General features: G+C 46.5%; 1 protein-coding gene across 2 annotated transcripts in view; it reads left to right on the forward strand.

Annotated features, from left to right (window-relative positions):
• Positions 1 to 15,234, forward strand: part of RNF34 (ring finger protein 34) — a 71,648-nt gene that overhangs the window by 35,674 nt on the left and 20,740 nt on the right. For both annotated transcript variants that reach the window (XM_063964428.1, XM_063964427.1), the window contains exon 2: positions 2,888 to 3,094. In XM_063964428.1, coding sequence (XP_063820498.1) covers positions 2,903 to 3,094 — 192 coding nt within the window. In that variant the 5' untranslated portion in view covers positions 2,888 to 2,902. The remainder of the gene's footprint in view (positions 1 to 2,887; positions 3,095 to 15,234) is intronic.

Below are 15,234 nucleotides of genomic sequence, written 5' to 3' on the forward strand. Positions count from 1 at the left end.
GCGAGTCTGGGTTTGGCGGATGCCGGGAGAACATTACCTGCCAGTCTGCATTGTGCCAACTGTGAAGTTTGGTGGAGGGATAATGGTATGGGGCTGTTTTTCAGAGTTTGGGTTTGACCCCTTATCTCCATTGAAGGGCAATCTTATTGCTTCAGCATACTAAGACATTTTGGACAATGTTATGTTTCAACTTGGTGGCAGCAGTTTGGTTAAGGCCCTTTTCCATTCCAACATGGCCGTGCCCCAGTGCATAAAGCAAGGTCTATAAAGACATGGTTTGATGAGTTCAGTGTAGAACAACTTGACTGGCCCACACAGAGCCCTGACCTCAGCCCCATGGAGCACCTTTGGGATGAACTGGAACGTAGATTGTGTGCCAGGCCTTCTTGGCCAACATCAGTGACTGATCTCATAAATGCTGTACAGAATAAATGGGCACACATTCCCACAGAAACGCTCCAAAATCTTGTGGAAAGCTTTCCAGGAAGAGTGGAAGCTGTTATAGCTGCAAAACGGGGCACAACTCCATATTTGAAGTATATGTATTTGAATACAATGTCTTTACAGGTCTACTTGGTGCAATGGTCAGGCATCCGAATACTTTTGTCCATATCTGCTCCATTAGTTTGACTGATTCCCAACGCTTGTTTCGGACCTAACACATGCTAGCAGGTTCTCTGTTCAATTTTCTATCTTAATTATATGTTTGGTTATAGGAAGATGTGTCTTGTTCTGCATCTGATCCGTAATGAGAGACCGTTCTATTCTCAAGAGGGGATAGCTGACTGCTCCATGGAAATGATCAAATGTATCTTAGCAGACCACATAGAAGGTTTCCTATTTTTATCACTGTGATCTTGCCAACAACAAAAAAGAAAAATGTAGTCCGTAAGCTGGATACATGGCAGCACCAGTGGCGGGTCCCGTAAATATTACAGGAGCAGCAACATAATACATATCATTGCAGTGCTACCTTACATATTTCTAAGCAAAAATAAATAAATGATATCTTTTTAGGATGAAACTCCTCCACATTATCACTTCTGCTTCAAACTGTACTTTGTCATAAGTGTGTGTTTTTATGTATGTACATGTAGTACACACATGGAACAGAAAAGATCAGACACTCGCAGGTAATGTGATTGGCATACACTTTTGTTACTTTCTGACAAGTGTGCTGCTGCAGTTAAGGTGTGTACACATGGGCCCTCATTCCGAGTTGATCGCTAGCTGCCGTTGTTGGCAGCACAGCGATCAGGCTAAAAATCAGCATTTCTGCGCATGCGTACGGGCCGCAGTACACACGCGCAAAGTACTTTCACACAAAACTGCAGTTTTACACAAGGGCGAGCGACGCTTTTCTGTCGCTCTGTTGATCGGTGAGTGATTGACAGGAAGTGGGTGTTTCTGGGTGGTAACTGGCCGTTTTCCGGGAGTGTGCTAAAAAAACGCAGGCGTGTCAGGTAAAAACGCAGGCGTGCCTGAGGAAACGGGGGAGTGGCTGGCCGAACGCAGGGCGCGTTTGTGATGTCAAAGCAGGAACTAAACTGACTGAAGTGTTCGCAAGGTAGGAGTAGTTTGGAGCTGCTCAGAAAATGCATGAAAATTTTTACGAGCAGTTCTGCTAACCTTTCGTTTGCACTTCTGCTGAGCTAAGATACACTCCCAGAGGGCGGCGGCCTAGCGTTTGCACTGCTGCTAAAAGCAGCTAGCGAGCGATCAACTCAGAATGAGGGCCATGGTGCGATTTTTCTTACGATTTTGACTATATAGTCAAAATCGTAAGAAAATATAGTGCATATTGCACCGTGTGTATAGTCCTTGCGATGCCGATGTGTGGTCCCGCGGGATCGGCATCGCAAGGAAAAATAGACTGTGTAGGCAGCCCAACATTAACTATATCGGAGGGCCGGAGTCGACTAGTCAATGTCTGGCTGTATGGCGCATCGCGCCGTGTGTGCACAGCCTTAGATTCGCCACCAAACTGCGAGATGCCAGCATCTAGAATGGCGGTCATCAGCATCAGTGCTGTCACATGAAGTCAGATGAATATAGATGAACAACAGTGTAAACACAGCTAACATCCTATGGGGGGGATTCAGTTGTTCTGGGTAGAGGGTGCGAGCAGAAATAATGGGTGCGCATTATCTCCCGTCAGGCACCCATAAACAATTGAATTCCCCCCTTGTTAACAATGAGAAAGGTGTATTTAAACAGTTGTTGTATGTACTCTGAAAATCACATGGGAAGGAGGACTACATCATGCTGTTCCTAAACTTCTCCAGGAAAAACAGTGAATATGGCTCGTGACTTGAATCAAGTAAAACATTATTATCTAGTGTGATCCTGAATATAAGGCTTTTTGACTTGTTCCAGTATGTGGACACTAGTTCATGAATCTATTTGGGGTTGCCAACAAGGAGCATGTAATTTTATATCATGTGTGAAAGTGTAAATATCCGCATACTAAAGCAAATTAGTAGTGCTGAGGCAGGATTTACCCCCGTAGACACCCGTAGTTGAATCTGGATCATCGTCTTCTCTTCTACATTTTTAAGTATGATATACTATTAACAGAACAAATAGCAAAAGGTGTGGGCAGGGCACAGTCGTCATATATTGATAAAGCTTTATCAGGGAACTGGGTGACATTTATATTGAGCTCATCATTTGCTACCAACTGAGTTTGGGAATGACAAAAGGTTAGTTACTGACTACTAGTTGGTTTGTAGTAGGAACATATCTGCAAAGGAGCGTCCATTTCTGTCATGAATGGTGAAGTTGTTGAAAAGAAAAATTATTATTATTTTTTTTTAACATTGTCAGGATTGGTGTAAATCTGATTATGCTTGTTTGTCTTCTTGCCCTTCTTTTTTGCACATTACAGGCGGGGGCCAGCTCCATGTGGGCTTCTTGCTGTGGGCTGCTGAATGAAGTCATGGGTACTGGAGCTGTGCGAGGGCAGCAGTCGGGCTTCGGTGGAGCTGGACCATTCAGATTTGCACAGAACACTGACTTTTCACCATATCCTTCATCATCCTCCAACATTGTGTGTAAAGCTTGTGGACTGGCCTTCTCTGTTTTCAGGAAAAAGGTGAGGTCATATTTAGGTTAAGTGGGGTGAACCACAGTTTGGATGAGTAATATCAGAGAGACATGTTAATACACCTTATGGGGGGTATTGGCAACCGTCTTTAGGTCGAATTTACTTTCAACCTATTCAATGTAGGTATTCGCTGCTGATACATGTGTTTTGCCTAATTCGTGGGTGTTTTCGCCCATTTTTGGTGCAATTTTCACCAATGCCGATTCAACAAAAAAAAGTGAAACGGCATGAATTAAAAATGGGTGAAAATGCCCACAATTGAATACCCTGTGTCGAATTAGTGCCGTTTTTTTGACCAGTCTCTAAGAAACGGCACTTTATTGAATACCCCCATATATTAAACTAAGGTTTAAAACTAAGGCTTAATGTTTATTAAAGAATACAAAATAATAACACATCATGCCAAAAGTATAACATGAGCAGGGGCTAGATAGCATGATGATATGTGTCATAATTGCGATTTACAAAATAATGCAATTAAAAGCTATAGCAGTATGTAATCATACAATCTCTGTTGTTCAGTCTCACAACAAGAGTTATATTATGAAGCTGTAATTGAAATAATGTTTCTGTACAGAACTATAATGCATCCATTACTTTTGCAAATTACAGAGTAGCTTCCTGTGAAGTAGTGAGCAGAGATGAGTTGTGCAAAAACATTCATACATCCTATTACATTTTAAATGGTGTTTAATATTTGTATGTAAATTCCCTCTCTAGTTTTCTCTGTAGAAAAGTCCATAGAGCCATGGTCAGGGAATTCCAGGAATTCTAATTCCTGTGCTTGTGTGCCTGCTGTGAGACATATCCCATAAAAAGAAGTTTGTTAAGCTGGGTACACACCATGCAGATCAAGATCTTCGGAGCAATTATCGGGTCTGCACTCTATACACATGGAGCTATATATTTAGCTTTTTGTGTTTTTTTCTTTCATCGGGATTGGGGGGAGGATCACAATATTTCTCCGGCAGGGTCCACAGGGTATCCACAGGATAACAATGGGATATGATGAAGTGACAGCGGATTGGCACCAATCGATCAAAGCTTTCCGGCCTCCCAGCATGCAACGGGCCCGTCCATATATCCCCGCCTCCTGGCTCAGGCAAATCAGTTTTTTGTTTGGTGCGGCAGGAGCCGGTCCATTGTCAGAGGGCTGCTGCTTTTTAGCAGCCCTAAGCTTTCTTATTTTTCTCTAACGTCCTAGTGGATGCTGGGGACTCCGTAAGGACCATGGGGAATAGACGGGCTCCGGAGGAGACATGGGCACTTTAAGAAAGAATTTATATTCTGGTGTGCTCTGGCTCCTCCCTCTGTCCCTCCTCCAGACCTCAGTTTGAATCTGTGCCCGGACGAGCTGGGTGCTGTTCAGTGAGCTCTCCTGAGCTTGCTGTAAGAAAGTATTTTGTTAGGTTTTTTATTTTCAGGGAGCTCTGCTGGCAACAGACTCCCTGCATCGTGGGACTGAGGGGAGAGAAGCAGCCCTACTCTCTGAAGATAGGTCCTGCTTCTTAGGCTACTGGACACCATTAGCTCCAGAGGGATCGTACACAGGATCTCACCCTCGTCGTCCGATCCCAGAGCCGCGCCGCCGTCCCCCTCGCAGAGCCGGAAGACAGAAGCCGGGTGAGCATGAGAAGCAAGAAGACTTCGAAATCGGCGGCAGAAGACTCCGGTCTTCACTGAGGTAGCGCACAGCACTGCAGCTGTGCGCCATTGCTCCCACACACACCTCACATACTCCGGTCACTGTAAGGGTGCAGGGCGCAGGGGGGGGGCGCCCTGGGCAGCAATTGGGACCTCTTTGGCAAAAGTTTAGCATATATACAGTTGGGCACTGTATATATGTATGAGCCCCTGCCAAAAATTGTACATTGAAGCGGGACAGAAGCCCGCCGCTGAGGGGGCGGGGCTTCTTCCTCAGCACTCACCAGCGCCATTTTTTCTCCACAGCTCTGCGGAGAGGAAGCTCCCCAGGCTCTCCCCTGCAGATACACGGTAGAACAGGGTAAAAAGAGAGGGGAGGCACATAATTAGGCGCAAAAATCAATATAGACAGCGGCTACTGGGTTAACATTAAGTTACTGTGTTATTCCTGGGTTATATAGCGCTGGGGTGTGTGCTGGCATACTCTCTCTCTGTCTCTCCAAAGGGCCTTGTGGGGGAACTGTCTTCAAAAAGAGCATTCCCTGTGTGTGTGGTCTGCCGGTGCGCTTGTGTCGACATGTTTGACGAGGAAGGCTGTGGAAACAGCGGGAGCAAATGAATGTGGTGTCTCCGCCGACGGCGCCGACACCTGATTGGATGTATATGTGGAAGGTTTTAAATGATAATGTAAATTCCTTGCATAAAAGGTTGGATAAAGCTGAAGCCTTAGGACAGTCAGGGTCTCAACCCGTGCCTGATCCTATGTCGCACAGGCCGTCAGGGTCTCAGAAGCGCCCACTATCCCAAATTGTTGACACAGATACCGACATGGATACTGACTCCAGTGTCGATTACGATGATGCAAAGTTACAGCCTAAATTGGCTAAATCCATCCGTTATATGATTATAGCAATTAAGGATGTGTTGCATATCACAGAGGAAACCCCAGTCCCTGACAAGAGGGTTCATATGTATGGGGAAAAAAGGCCGGTGGTGACCTTTCCCCCTTCACATGAGCTAAATGAGTTAGGTGAAAAGGCTTGGGAATCTCCAGATAAAAAAACTGCAGATTTCCAAACGAATGCTTATGGCATATCCTTTCCCGCCAACGGACAGGTTACGCTGGGAATCGTCCCCTAGGGTGGACAAAGCTTTAACACGCTTATCCAAGAGGGTAGCCCTGCCGTCACAGGATACGGCCACCCTCAAAGATGCTGCGGATAGAAAGCAAGAGGGTACCCTGAAGTCCATTTATAAACATTCAGGTACCTTACTGAGGCCAGCGATCGCGTCGGCCTGGGTGTGTAGTGCTGTAGCAGCATGGACGGACACCCTGTCTGAGGAACTTGATACCTTAGACAAGGATACTATATTAATGACCCTGGGGCATATAAAAGACGCTGTCCTATATATGAGAGATGCTCAAAGAGACATTAGTCTACTGGGTTCTAGAATAAATGCTATGTCGATTTCTGCCAGAAGGGTCCTGTGGACTAGGCAATGGACAGGTGATGCCGACTCAAAAAGGCACATGGAGGTTTTACCTTACAAGGGTGAGGAATTGTTTGGGGAAGGTCTCTCGGACCTGGTCTCCACAGCTACTGCTGGAAAGTCAAATTTTTTGCCATATGTTTCCTCACAACCTAAGAAAGCACCGTATTACCAAATGCAGTCCTTTCGATCACAGAAAAGCAAGAAAGTCCGAGGTGCGTCCTTTCTTGCCAGGGGCAGGGGCAGAGGAAGGAAGCTGCACAACGCAGCTAGTTCCCAGGAACAGACGTCCTCCCCGGCTTCCACTAAATCCACCGCATGACGCTGGGGCTCCACAGGCGGAGCTAGGTCCGAAATTTCAGCCACAAGTGGGTTCACTCCCAGTTGGATTCCTGGGCAATAGATATTGTGTCTCAGGGATACAAGCTGGAATTCGAAGAGATGCCCCCTCACCGATACCTCAAATCAGCCCTGCCAGCTTCCCCCCTCGAGAGGGAAATAGTGTTAACTGCAATTCACAAATTGTATCTTCAACAGGTGGTGGTCAAGGTTCCCCTCCTTCAACAAGGAAGGGGTTATTATTCAACCATGTTTGTAGTACCGAAACCGGACGGTTCGGTCAGACCCATATTAAATTTAAAATCCCTGAACATATACCTGAAAAGGTTCAAGATGGAATCGCTCAGAGCGGTCATTGCAAGCCTGGAAGGGGGGGATTTTATGGTGTTTCTGGACATAAAGGATGCGTACCTTCATGTCCCCATTTATCCACCTCATCAGGCGTACCTCAGATTTGTGGTACAGGATTGTCATTACCAATTTCAGACGTTGCCGTTTGGTCTCTCCACGGCACCGAGAATATTTACCAAGGTAATGGCGGAAATGATGGTACTCCTGCGGAAGCAAGGGGTCACAATTATCCCATACTTGGACGATCTCCTCATAAAAGCGAGGTCAAGAGAGCAGTTGCTGATCAGCGTAGCACGCTCTCTGGAAGTGTTAAGACAACACGGCTGGATTCTAAATATTCCAAAGTCGCAGTTGATTCCTACGACTCGTCTGCCTTTCCTGGGCATGATTCTGGACACAGACCAGAAAAGGGTTTATCTCCCGATGGAGAAGGCTCAGGAACTCATGACACTGGTCAGAAACCTATTAAAACCAAAACAGGTGTCGGTGCATCACTGCACTTGAGTCCTGGTAAAGATGGTGGCATCATACGAGGCCATTCCCTTCGGCAGGTTCCATGCGAGGACCTTTCAATGGGATTTACTGGACAAATGGTCCGGATCACATCTTCAGATGCATCGGTTAATCACCCTATCCTCCAGGGCCAGGGTGTCCCTCCTGTGGTGGCTGCAGAGTGCTCACCTTCGCGAGGGCCGCTGATTCGGCATTCAGGACTGGGTCCTGGTGACCACGGATGCAAGCCTCCGAGGGTGGGGGGCAGTCACACAGGGAAGAAATTTCCAAGGTCTGTGGTCAAGTCAGGAGACTTGCCTTCACATCAATATCCTGGAACTAAGGGCCATATACAACGCCCTACGTCAAGCGGAGACCCTGCTTCGCAACCAACCGGTTCTGATTCAGTCAGACAACATCACCGCTGTGGCTCATGTAAACCGACAAGGCGGCACAAGGAGCAGGGTGGCGATGGTGGAAGCCACCAGAATTCTTCGCTGGGCGGAGAATCACGTAAGCGCACTGTCAGCATTGTTCATTCCGGGAGTGGACAACTGGGAAGCAGACTTTCTCAGCAGGCACGACCTCCACCCGGGAGAGTGGGGACTTCATCAAGAAGTCTTCACGCAAATTGCAAGTCGTGGGAACTGCCACAGGTGGACATGATGGCATCCCGCCTCAACAAAAAGCTACAGAGGCGATATCTGTGGACGCACTGGTAATACCGTGGGGGTTCCAGTCGGTCTATGTATTTCCTCCTCTTCCTCTCATACCCAAGGTGCTGAGAATCATAAGAAAAAGAGGAATGAGAACAATACTTATTGTTCCGGATTGGCCAAGAAGGACTTGGTATCCAGATCTGCAAGAAATGCTCACAGAGGACCCGTGGCCTCTGCCTCTAAGACAGGACATGTTGCAACAGGGGCCCTGTCTGTTCCAAGACTTACCGCGGCTGCGTTTGACGGCATGGCGGTTGAACGCCGGATCCTAGCAGAAAAAGGCATTCCGGATGAGGTTATTCCTACGCTGATAAAGGCTAGGAAGGACGTGACGGCTCAACATTATCACCGTATATGGCGAAAATATGTTGCTTGGTGTGAGGCCAGGAATGCCCCTACGGAGGAATTCCAGCTGGGCCGTTTCCTTCACTTCCTACAGTCGGTAGAGACTTTGGGCCTAAAATTGGGTTCCATTAAGGTCCAGATTTCGGCCCTATCCATTTTCTTTCAAAAAGAACTGGCTTCTCTACCTGAAGTTCAGACGTTTGTAAAGGGAGTGTTGCATATTCAGCCCCCGTTTGTGCCTCCAGTGGCACCTTGGGATCTTAACGTGGTGTTGAGTTTCCTGAAATCACACTGGTTTGAACCACTCAAAACGGTGGAATTGAAATATCTCACGTGGAAGGTGGTCATGCTACTAGCCTTGGCTTCGGCTAGGCGTGTGTCAGAATTGGTGGCTTTGTCACATAAAAGCCCCTATCTGGTTTTCCATGCGGATAGAGCAGAATTGCGGACCCGCCCACAATTTCTGCTGAAAGTGGTTTCATCCTTTTATATAAACCAACCTATTGTGGTGCCTGTGGCTACTACTGACTTGGAGGATTCCGAGTTACTTGATGTGGTCAGGGCTTTGAAGGTTTATGTAGCCAGAACGGCTAGGGTCAGGAAAACAGAATCTTTGTTTATCCTGTATGCTTCCAACAAGCTTGGGGCGCCTGCTTCAAAGCAAACTATTGCTCGCTGGATCTGTAACACGATTCAGCGCGCTCATTCTGCGGCTGGATTGCCGCTGCCTAAATCGGTTAAGGCCCATTCCACAAGGAAGGTGGGCTCTTCTTGGGTGGCTGCTCGAGGGGTCTCGGCAGTACAGCTTTGCCGAGTGGCTACTTGGTCAGGTTCAAACACTTTTGCAAAGTTCTACAAGTTTGATACCCTGGAGGACCTTGTGTCTGCTCAATCGGTGCTGCAGAGTCATCCGCACTCTCCCGCCCGTTTGGGAACTTTGGTATAATCCCCATGGTCCTTACGGAGTCCCCAGCATCCACTAGGACGTTAGAGAAAATAAGATTTTACTTACCGGTAAATCTATTTCTCATAGTCCGTAGTGGATGCTGGGCGCCCGTCCCAAGTGCGGACTTCTTCTGCAATGCTTGTATATAGTTATTGCTTAAATAAGGGTTATGTTATAGTTGCATCAGGGTTGAACTGATTCTCTGTTGTTGTTCATACTGTTAACTGGGTAAGGTTATCACAAGTTATACAGTGTGATTGGTGTGGCTGGTATGTATCTTGCCCTGGATTATCAAAATCCTTTCCTTGTACTGTCAGCTCTTCCGGGCACAGTTTCTCTAACTGAGGTCTGGAGGAGGGACATAGAGGGAGGAGCCAGAGCACACCAGAATATAAATTCTTTCTTAAAGTGCCTAGTCTCCTGCGGAGCCCGTCTATTCCCCATGGTCCTTACGGAGTCCCCAGCATCCACTACGGACTACGAGAAATAGATTTACCGGTAAGTAAAATCTTATTTATTTTTATAGTCTTACTAGTTTTTTGAGTGATCTTTCTAAACAGCGTCCTATACGTATATTAGAAAGAGTCGCTCCAACTCTCCGCTGAGTTGCGACAACGCTTACCCACGAGTACAGTGCTGTTTCGGCGGGCGTATGTGTCGGATATACTAGCAGGTCCAGCAGACGTTACCAGGCTGTGGCCGAAGCATGGGGAGAAGGTAAGACATCGGTTCCACTTCGCTAGATGGAATACGGACACAGCCACACTGTTTTTGGAGGAGACTACCAAACAGTAGCTGACGCAGCTGCCACCGCGGGTGCACCAGCGCTAGGCCTTAGGGATCATAGGTTCCAGGAATAGCATGAGGCCATGATCCCTAGTGTTGCTGTCAACAGGGGGAGTCAGACGCTCTCCTGGTCGCCCCTCCCCCTCGGTTCATGACCAGTTTCCTCCGAGTCTCCCGCCATGAACCGATTCCTCGCTTCCGTCCCAGACGCTGTGCACGAGAGGACCCAGTCGCAGCATAGGTGGCTGTGTGATGGGCGCGTCTGTGTTCACTGAGCGTCTGTGTTCACTATAGGTTCATGGAGCAGCAGTGTACACTAGTAGCGTCTGGATCCTCTCAGCGTTTGCTAACGTATTGATTGATCCTGGAAGCGATGTGAGTCTCCCTGTATCCCACTCTACAGAGTACAGGTTATACAGCACTAAATCTCTACCTTGTGAGTACGTATAGTTAGATAAGTGCCTATTGCATATGAGTCTATACATTTACTGTTGTGTCTTTCGCTTTGCGTCTGAAATATGTTAGATCCATTCAAACATGATCAGTAATATGTTCTCCTACATACTTAAAAATGTGTTTGTAGTTGATGTGCTCATATTGCTAATTATACTAATGTATAACATGTGACTGACTGCTAGTGTGATTGCTGACTTTACTATATGTCTGTCGGTTTGTTTTTATGATCCTCAATGCTGGTGCATGGGTAGGGTCAGATCGTATGTCACTTTAGAAACTTTAAAGTGATTACAGTCACAAATTGTGTAGTACATTGTGAAAGTGCAGATTATTTATCATGTCTAAGAGCGGCAAAGGTGAGCAAGGTACACTCACAGCAACACCAACACTCATGTTTGTCTTGCAAAACTGTATTATCCTGTCAGGATCTGGATCAGGATGGTTTTTGTGCAAATTGTTTTTTTTCGGCAAAGTACAAGGCAGATCCCTGTACAACGTCAGGTACAGATGGATCCACCTTGGTCTATGTTTGCACAGACTTTATCTAGTATAGCTGAACGGATAATGCCTACAGCTTCTGTACCAGAAATAGGTTGCACTATTAACCCTTACATGCAGCTCCCTACCTACGGTATATCGCTTCCACCAGCAGCTTCTCAAAAGAAACAAGCTGATAAACCGATGGTAAGTAAATCTTCACCTTCACAGGCTACACATGAGGCAGAGGAGGATCCTTCGGAAGATGAAAGCTCAATTCTACTTCGGCATACGAAGAGGAGGAAGAAGGTCTCAGCTCAGTGGATATAGCGGAGTTAATTAAAGCAATGAAAGCCATTCCATCCTTAGAGGATTCAGTAGAGCCTGTGTTAAAAACCAAGGCACCTGTGTTTAAACATCCCAAAATAGTTAAAAATGAGTTTCCAGGGTTAGATCAGCTGACGGAAATCATGGAAGAGGCTTGGGCCACACCCAATAAGAAGTTTAGAATAAAAATAAATAAAATGGGATTCTAATTATCCGCTTCCAGCTGGGTAATGTTTTAAAAGGGAGGTGGCTCCTAAAGTAGATACGCATGTGATTCGATTAGTGCGCAAAATCTATATTACCTTTGCCTTCAACATCCATTAAATGATGTCACGGATAGGAGAGTGGATGGGTTTCTAAAAACCATATTTTCTCTGTCTGGGGCAGTCATAAGGCCAGCCATGGCTTCAGCTTGGATGGCAAAGGCAGTGGCTGCCTGGGCTGATACATTGGAGGGGGATTTTTCTGTAGCTTCTAGAGAGCAAAAGTCCCATATAGCTCATAAAAAAAAAAAAAAAAGGCTGCAATATTCTTGGAAGAAGCAGCATTAGATATGGGCACTATTGCCTCCAGAGCATCAGCTTCAACAATAGCTGCTCGCAGAGCAGTTTGGTTATGTACGTGGAAAGCTGATTCAGAATCTAAGAAGGTTTTGGAATCTTTGCCTTTTTCTGGAAATATTCTTTTTGGTAAAGAATTGATATTCTGGAGTCAGAAGCAGACTCCAAAAAGGTCAAGTTTCCTTCCACATACAACTTCAAGCCTAAAGTTCTGGCTTTTCGGCCCTTTCTGTCTCAAGGAAAAGCTAGGGGAAAAAGGGATCGCAAGCAGCCCCAATACAACAAGTCTGGTAGGTCAAAAAAGCATTGGGCTACCAGAGGGCCGGCTTCCACATCAGAAGACCAGCCATCAGCCTGATGGTGCGGGCCTCCTCCTGGGGGATCCCAGGGTGGGGGGGGCTGACTTTTTCAGTTTGCACAGATCTGGCAGCAGTCTACAACAGATGCCTGGGTGCAGTAAGCGGTATCTCAAGGTTATACTTTCCCCTTTAAGAAACATCCTCCTCGAAGGTTTTTTTGTACCAGCCCGTCTCGGGTAGAGACGAAGGCCAGGGCTTTGCAAGAAGCAGTTCAGAAATTGCTTCAGTCAGGAGTAGTCATTCCAGTTCCCCCTGCACAACAAGGACAGGATTTTTACTCCAACCTGTTTTTGGTTCAGAAGCCAAATGGGTCATTTTGGCCCATTCTCAATCTCAAAATGCTAAACAGATACATTTGGGTACCTCGGTTTCACATGGAGACGTTACGATCCATAGTCTTGGCCATGGAGCCAGGGGATTATATGGTATCCCTGGATATACAGGATGCTTACCTACATGTTCCTATAGCACTGTCTCATCAGTGTTTTCTCAGGTTCGCTATCCTCCAACAGCATTTTCAGTTCCAGGCTCTACCCTTTGGGTTAGCCACAACTCCCAGAGTATTTACCAAGATTATGGTGGTTATGGCAGTTTATCGCCGCCAGCAGGGATTAAGAATTTTCCCATACCTTTTAATCCCGGCACAGTCACAGGAATTGCTCCTATGTAATCTCCAACAGACAATAACATGTCTGCAGAGGCACGGGTGGCTCATAAATTGGGCAAAATCGTCTCTAGTTCCGTCACAACAGATGACTCACTTGGGGGCTGTATTGGATTCAGGTCTGCAGAGAGTATTTTTACCTCTGAACAAGATATCCAAGGTTCAGTCAAGGATTCAAGACTTGCTACACAGTCAAACAGTATCTATTCATGCAGCAATACGAGTGATGGGTTTGATGGTGTCAACATTCGACATGTTGGAGTATGCAATTCCACTCAAGGCTTCTGCAGTGTCTGATTCTTGCCAAATGGAATGGATTACATCAGACGATAAAAACAGACTATGGTAGTAAGAAGATCATTAGCCTGGTGGCTACAGACATCCCTTCTGGACAAGGGGAGACCCTTTTGGATATCAGATTGGGAAATTCTGACAACAGATGCCAGTCTCCGGGGCTGGGGAGCAGTGTCCGGAAGGTTGTGTTTCCAGGGGCGATGGACCAAAGAAGAAAGTTGCCTGCCAATAAATGTGTTGGAACTTCGGGCCATATACATGGCACTGATTCGGGCAAAGAACATTCTTCGGGGAAAACCAGTCCAGATCTGCTCTGACAATGTGACAGCAGTAGCGTACCTCAACCAACAGGGAGGAACTCGCAGCCAAAAAGCAATGAAGGAGGCAAGTCACATACTAAAGTGGACAGAACGTCATCATCCAGCCTTGTCCGCAGTGTTCGTTCCAGGAGTCCTAAACTGGGAAGCGGACTTTCTCAGTCAACACACCATTCAACACACCACAAGCGAATGGTCTCTACACCCAGAGGTCTTCCAGACTCTACTAGACAAATGGGGGTTGCCAGAGATGGATCTCATGGCGTCCCGTCTGAACAACAAGTGCTCGCATACGGGTCAAGAACAAAGGATCCCAGAGCGATCTTTGTGGATGCCTTGTCGGTGAGATAGGACTTTCATCTGGCTTATGTGTTCCCTCCAACCACTATATTACCCAGTGTGGTGAGAAAGATAAAGCAAGGAAAGGGTGCAGTGATACTAATAACTCCGGCTTGGCCCAGAAGGCATTGGTATACGGATCTGCAGAGAATGTCTATGGATGTTCCATTTCTGCTCCATCAACGTCCAGACCTACTGAAGCAGGGTCCTTGTTATCTCAGACCTCTGGATCGACTGTCTTTGACGGCGTGGCTCTTGAAACCTCTATCCTGAAGTCAAGAGGATTCTCACAACAGGTAATTCAAACAATGCTCAGAGCAAGGAAACCTTCCTCAGCTCGTATTTATCACCGAATATGGCAAACCTATATTCATTGGTGCAGCGAAAGAAAGGTGGACCCTAAATATTTCAGTTTCCAGGGTCTTAGCGTTCCTTCAGGCTGGAATGGATAAAGGTTTGAAGGTGGCTTCCTTGAGACTGCAAGTGTCGGCATTGACTGTATGGTTCCAAAAGAAAATTGCCAATTTACTGTGCCGTGGGACTTATGTTTAGTCCTGAAAGCCCTTCAAGTTGCCCCATTTGAGCCACTTAATGAAATGGATCTTAAATGGTTGACAGCTAAAGCACTCTTTCTACTGACTATGGCATCAGCTAAAGAGTATCGGATTTAGGGGCATTATCATGTCATTCCCCATTTCTGATTTTTTTTTAATCCAGATTGAGCAGTTCTCAGAACTAGATCTGGGTATCTTCCGAAGGTGGTGTCTAAATTCCACCTTAATGAAGAAATTGTAGTCCTGGCTTTTCAGGTACCGGGACTTTGTGCGGGAGATGCATCGCTGGACGTGGTCCGTGCATTAAGGATCTACGTGAATCGTACCAGTGCCACCAGAAAGACAGATTCTCTCCATTCTCTACGGATTTCACAAGAGAGGATGGCCTGCTAGTAAACAAACGCTGGCAAGATGGCTTCGGATGATTATTTCGGAAGCATATTCTCAGGCTGATCTCCCTGTTCCGGCTAATGTCTCTGCTCACTCTACTCGTAAGGTAGGTCCCTCATGGGCAGCACATCGTGGTGCTTCAGCAGAACAGATATGTAGGGCATTCGTATGGTCTTCCATTAACACATTCATTAGACATTATGCCTTGGATACCTTTGCCTCTCATGACACTGAATTCGGGCGAAGGGTTCACCTGTCCAATCAGGAGTGTCCCCACC

The sequence above is a fragment of the Pseudophryne corroboree genome, chromosome 1, assembly GCF_028390025.1.
Source record: "Pseudophryne corroboree isolate aPseCor3 chromosome 1, aPseCor3.hap2, whole genome shotgun sequence".
Lineage (NCBI taxonomy): Eukaryota > Metazoa > Chordata > Amphibia > Anura > Myobatrachidae > Pseudophryne > Pseudophryne corroboree.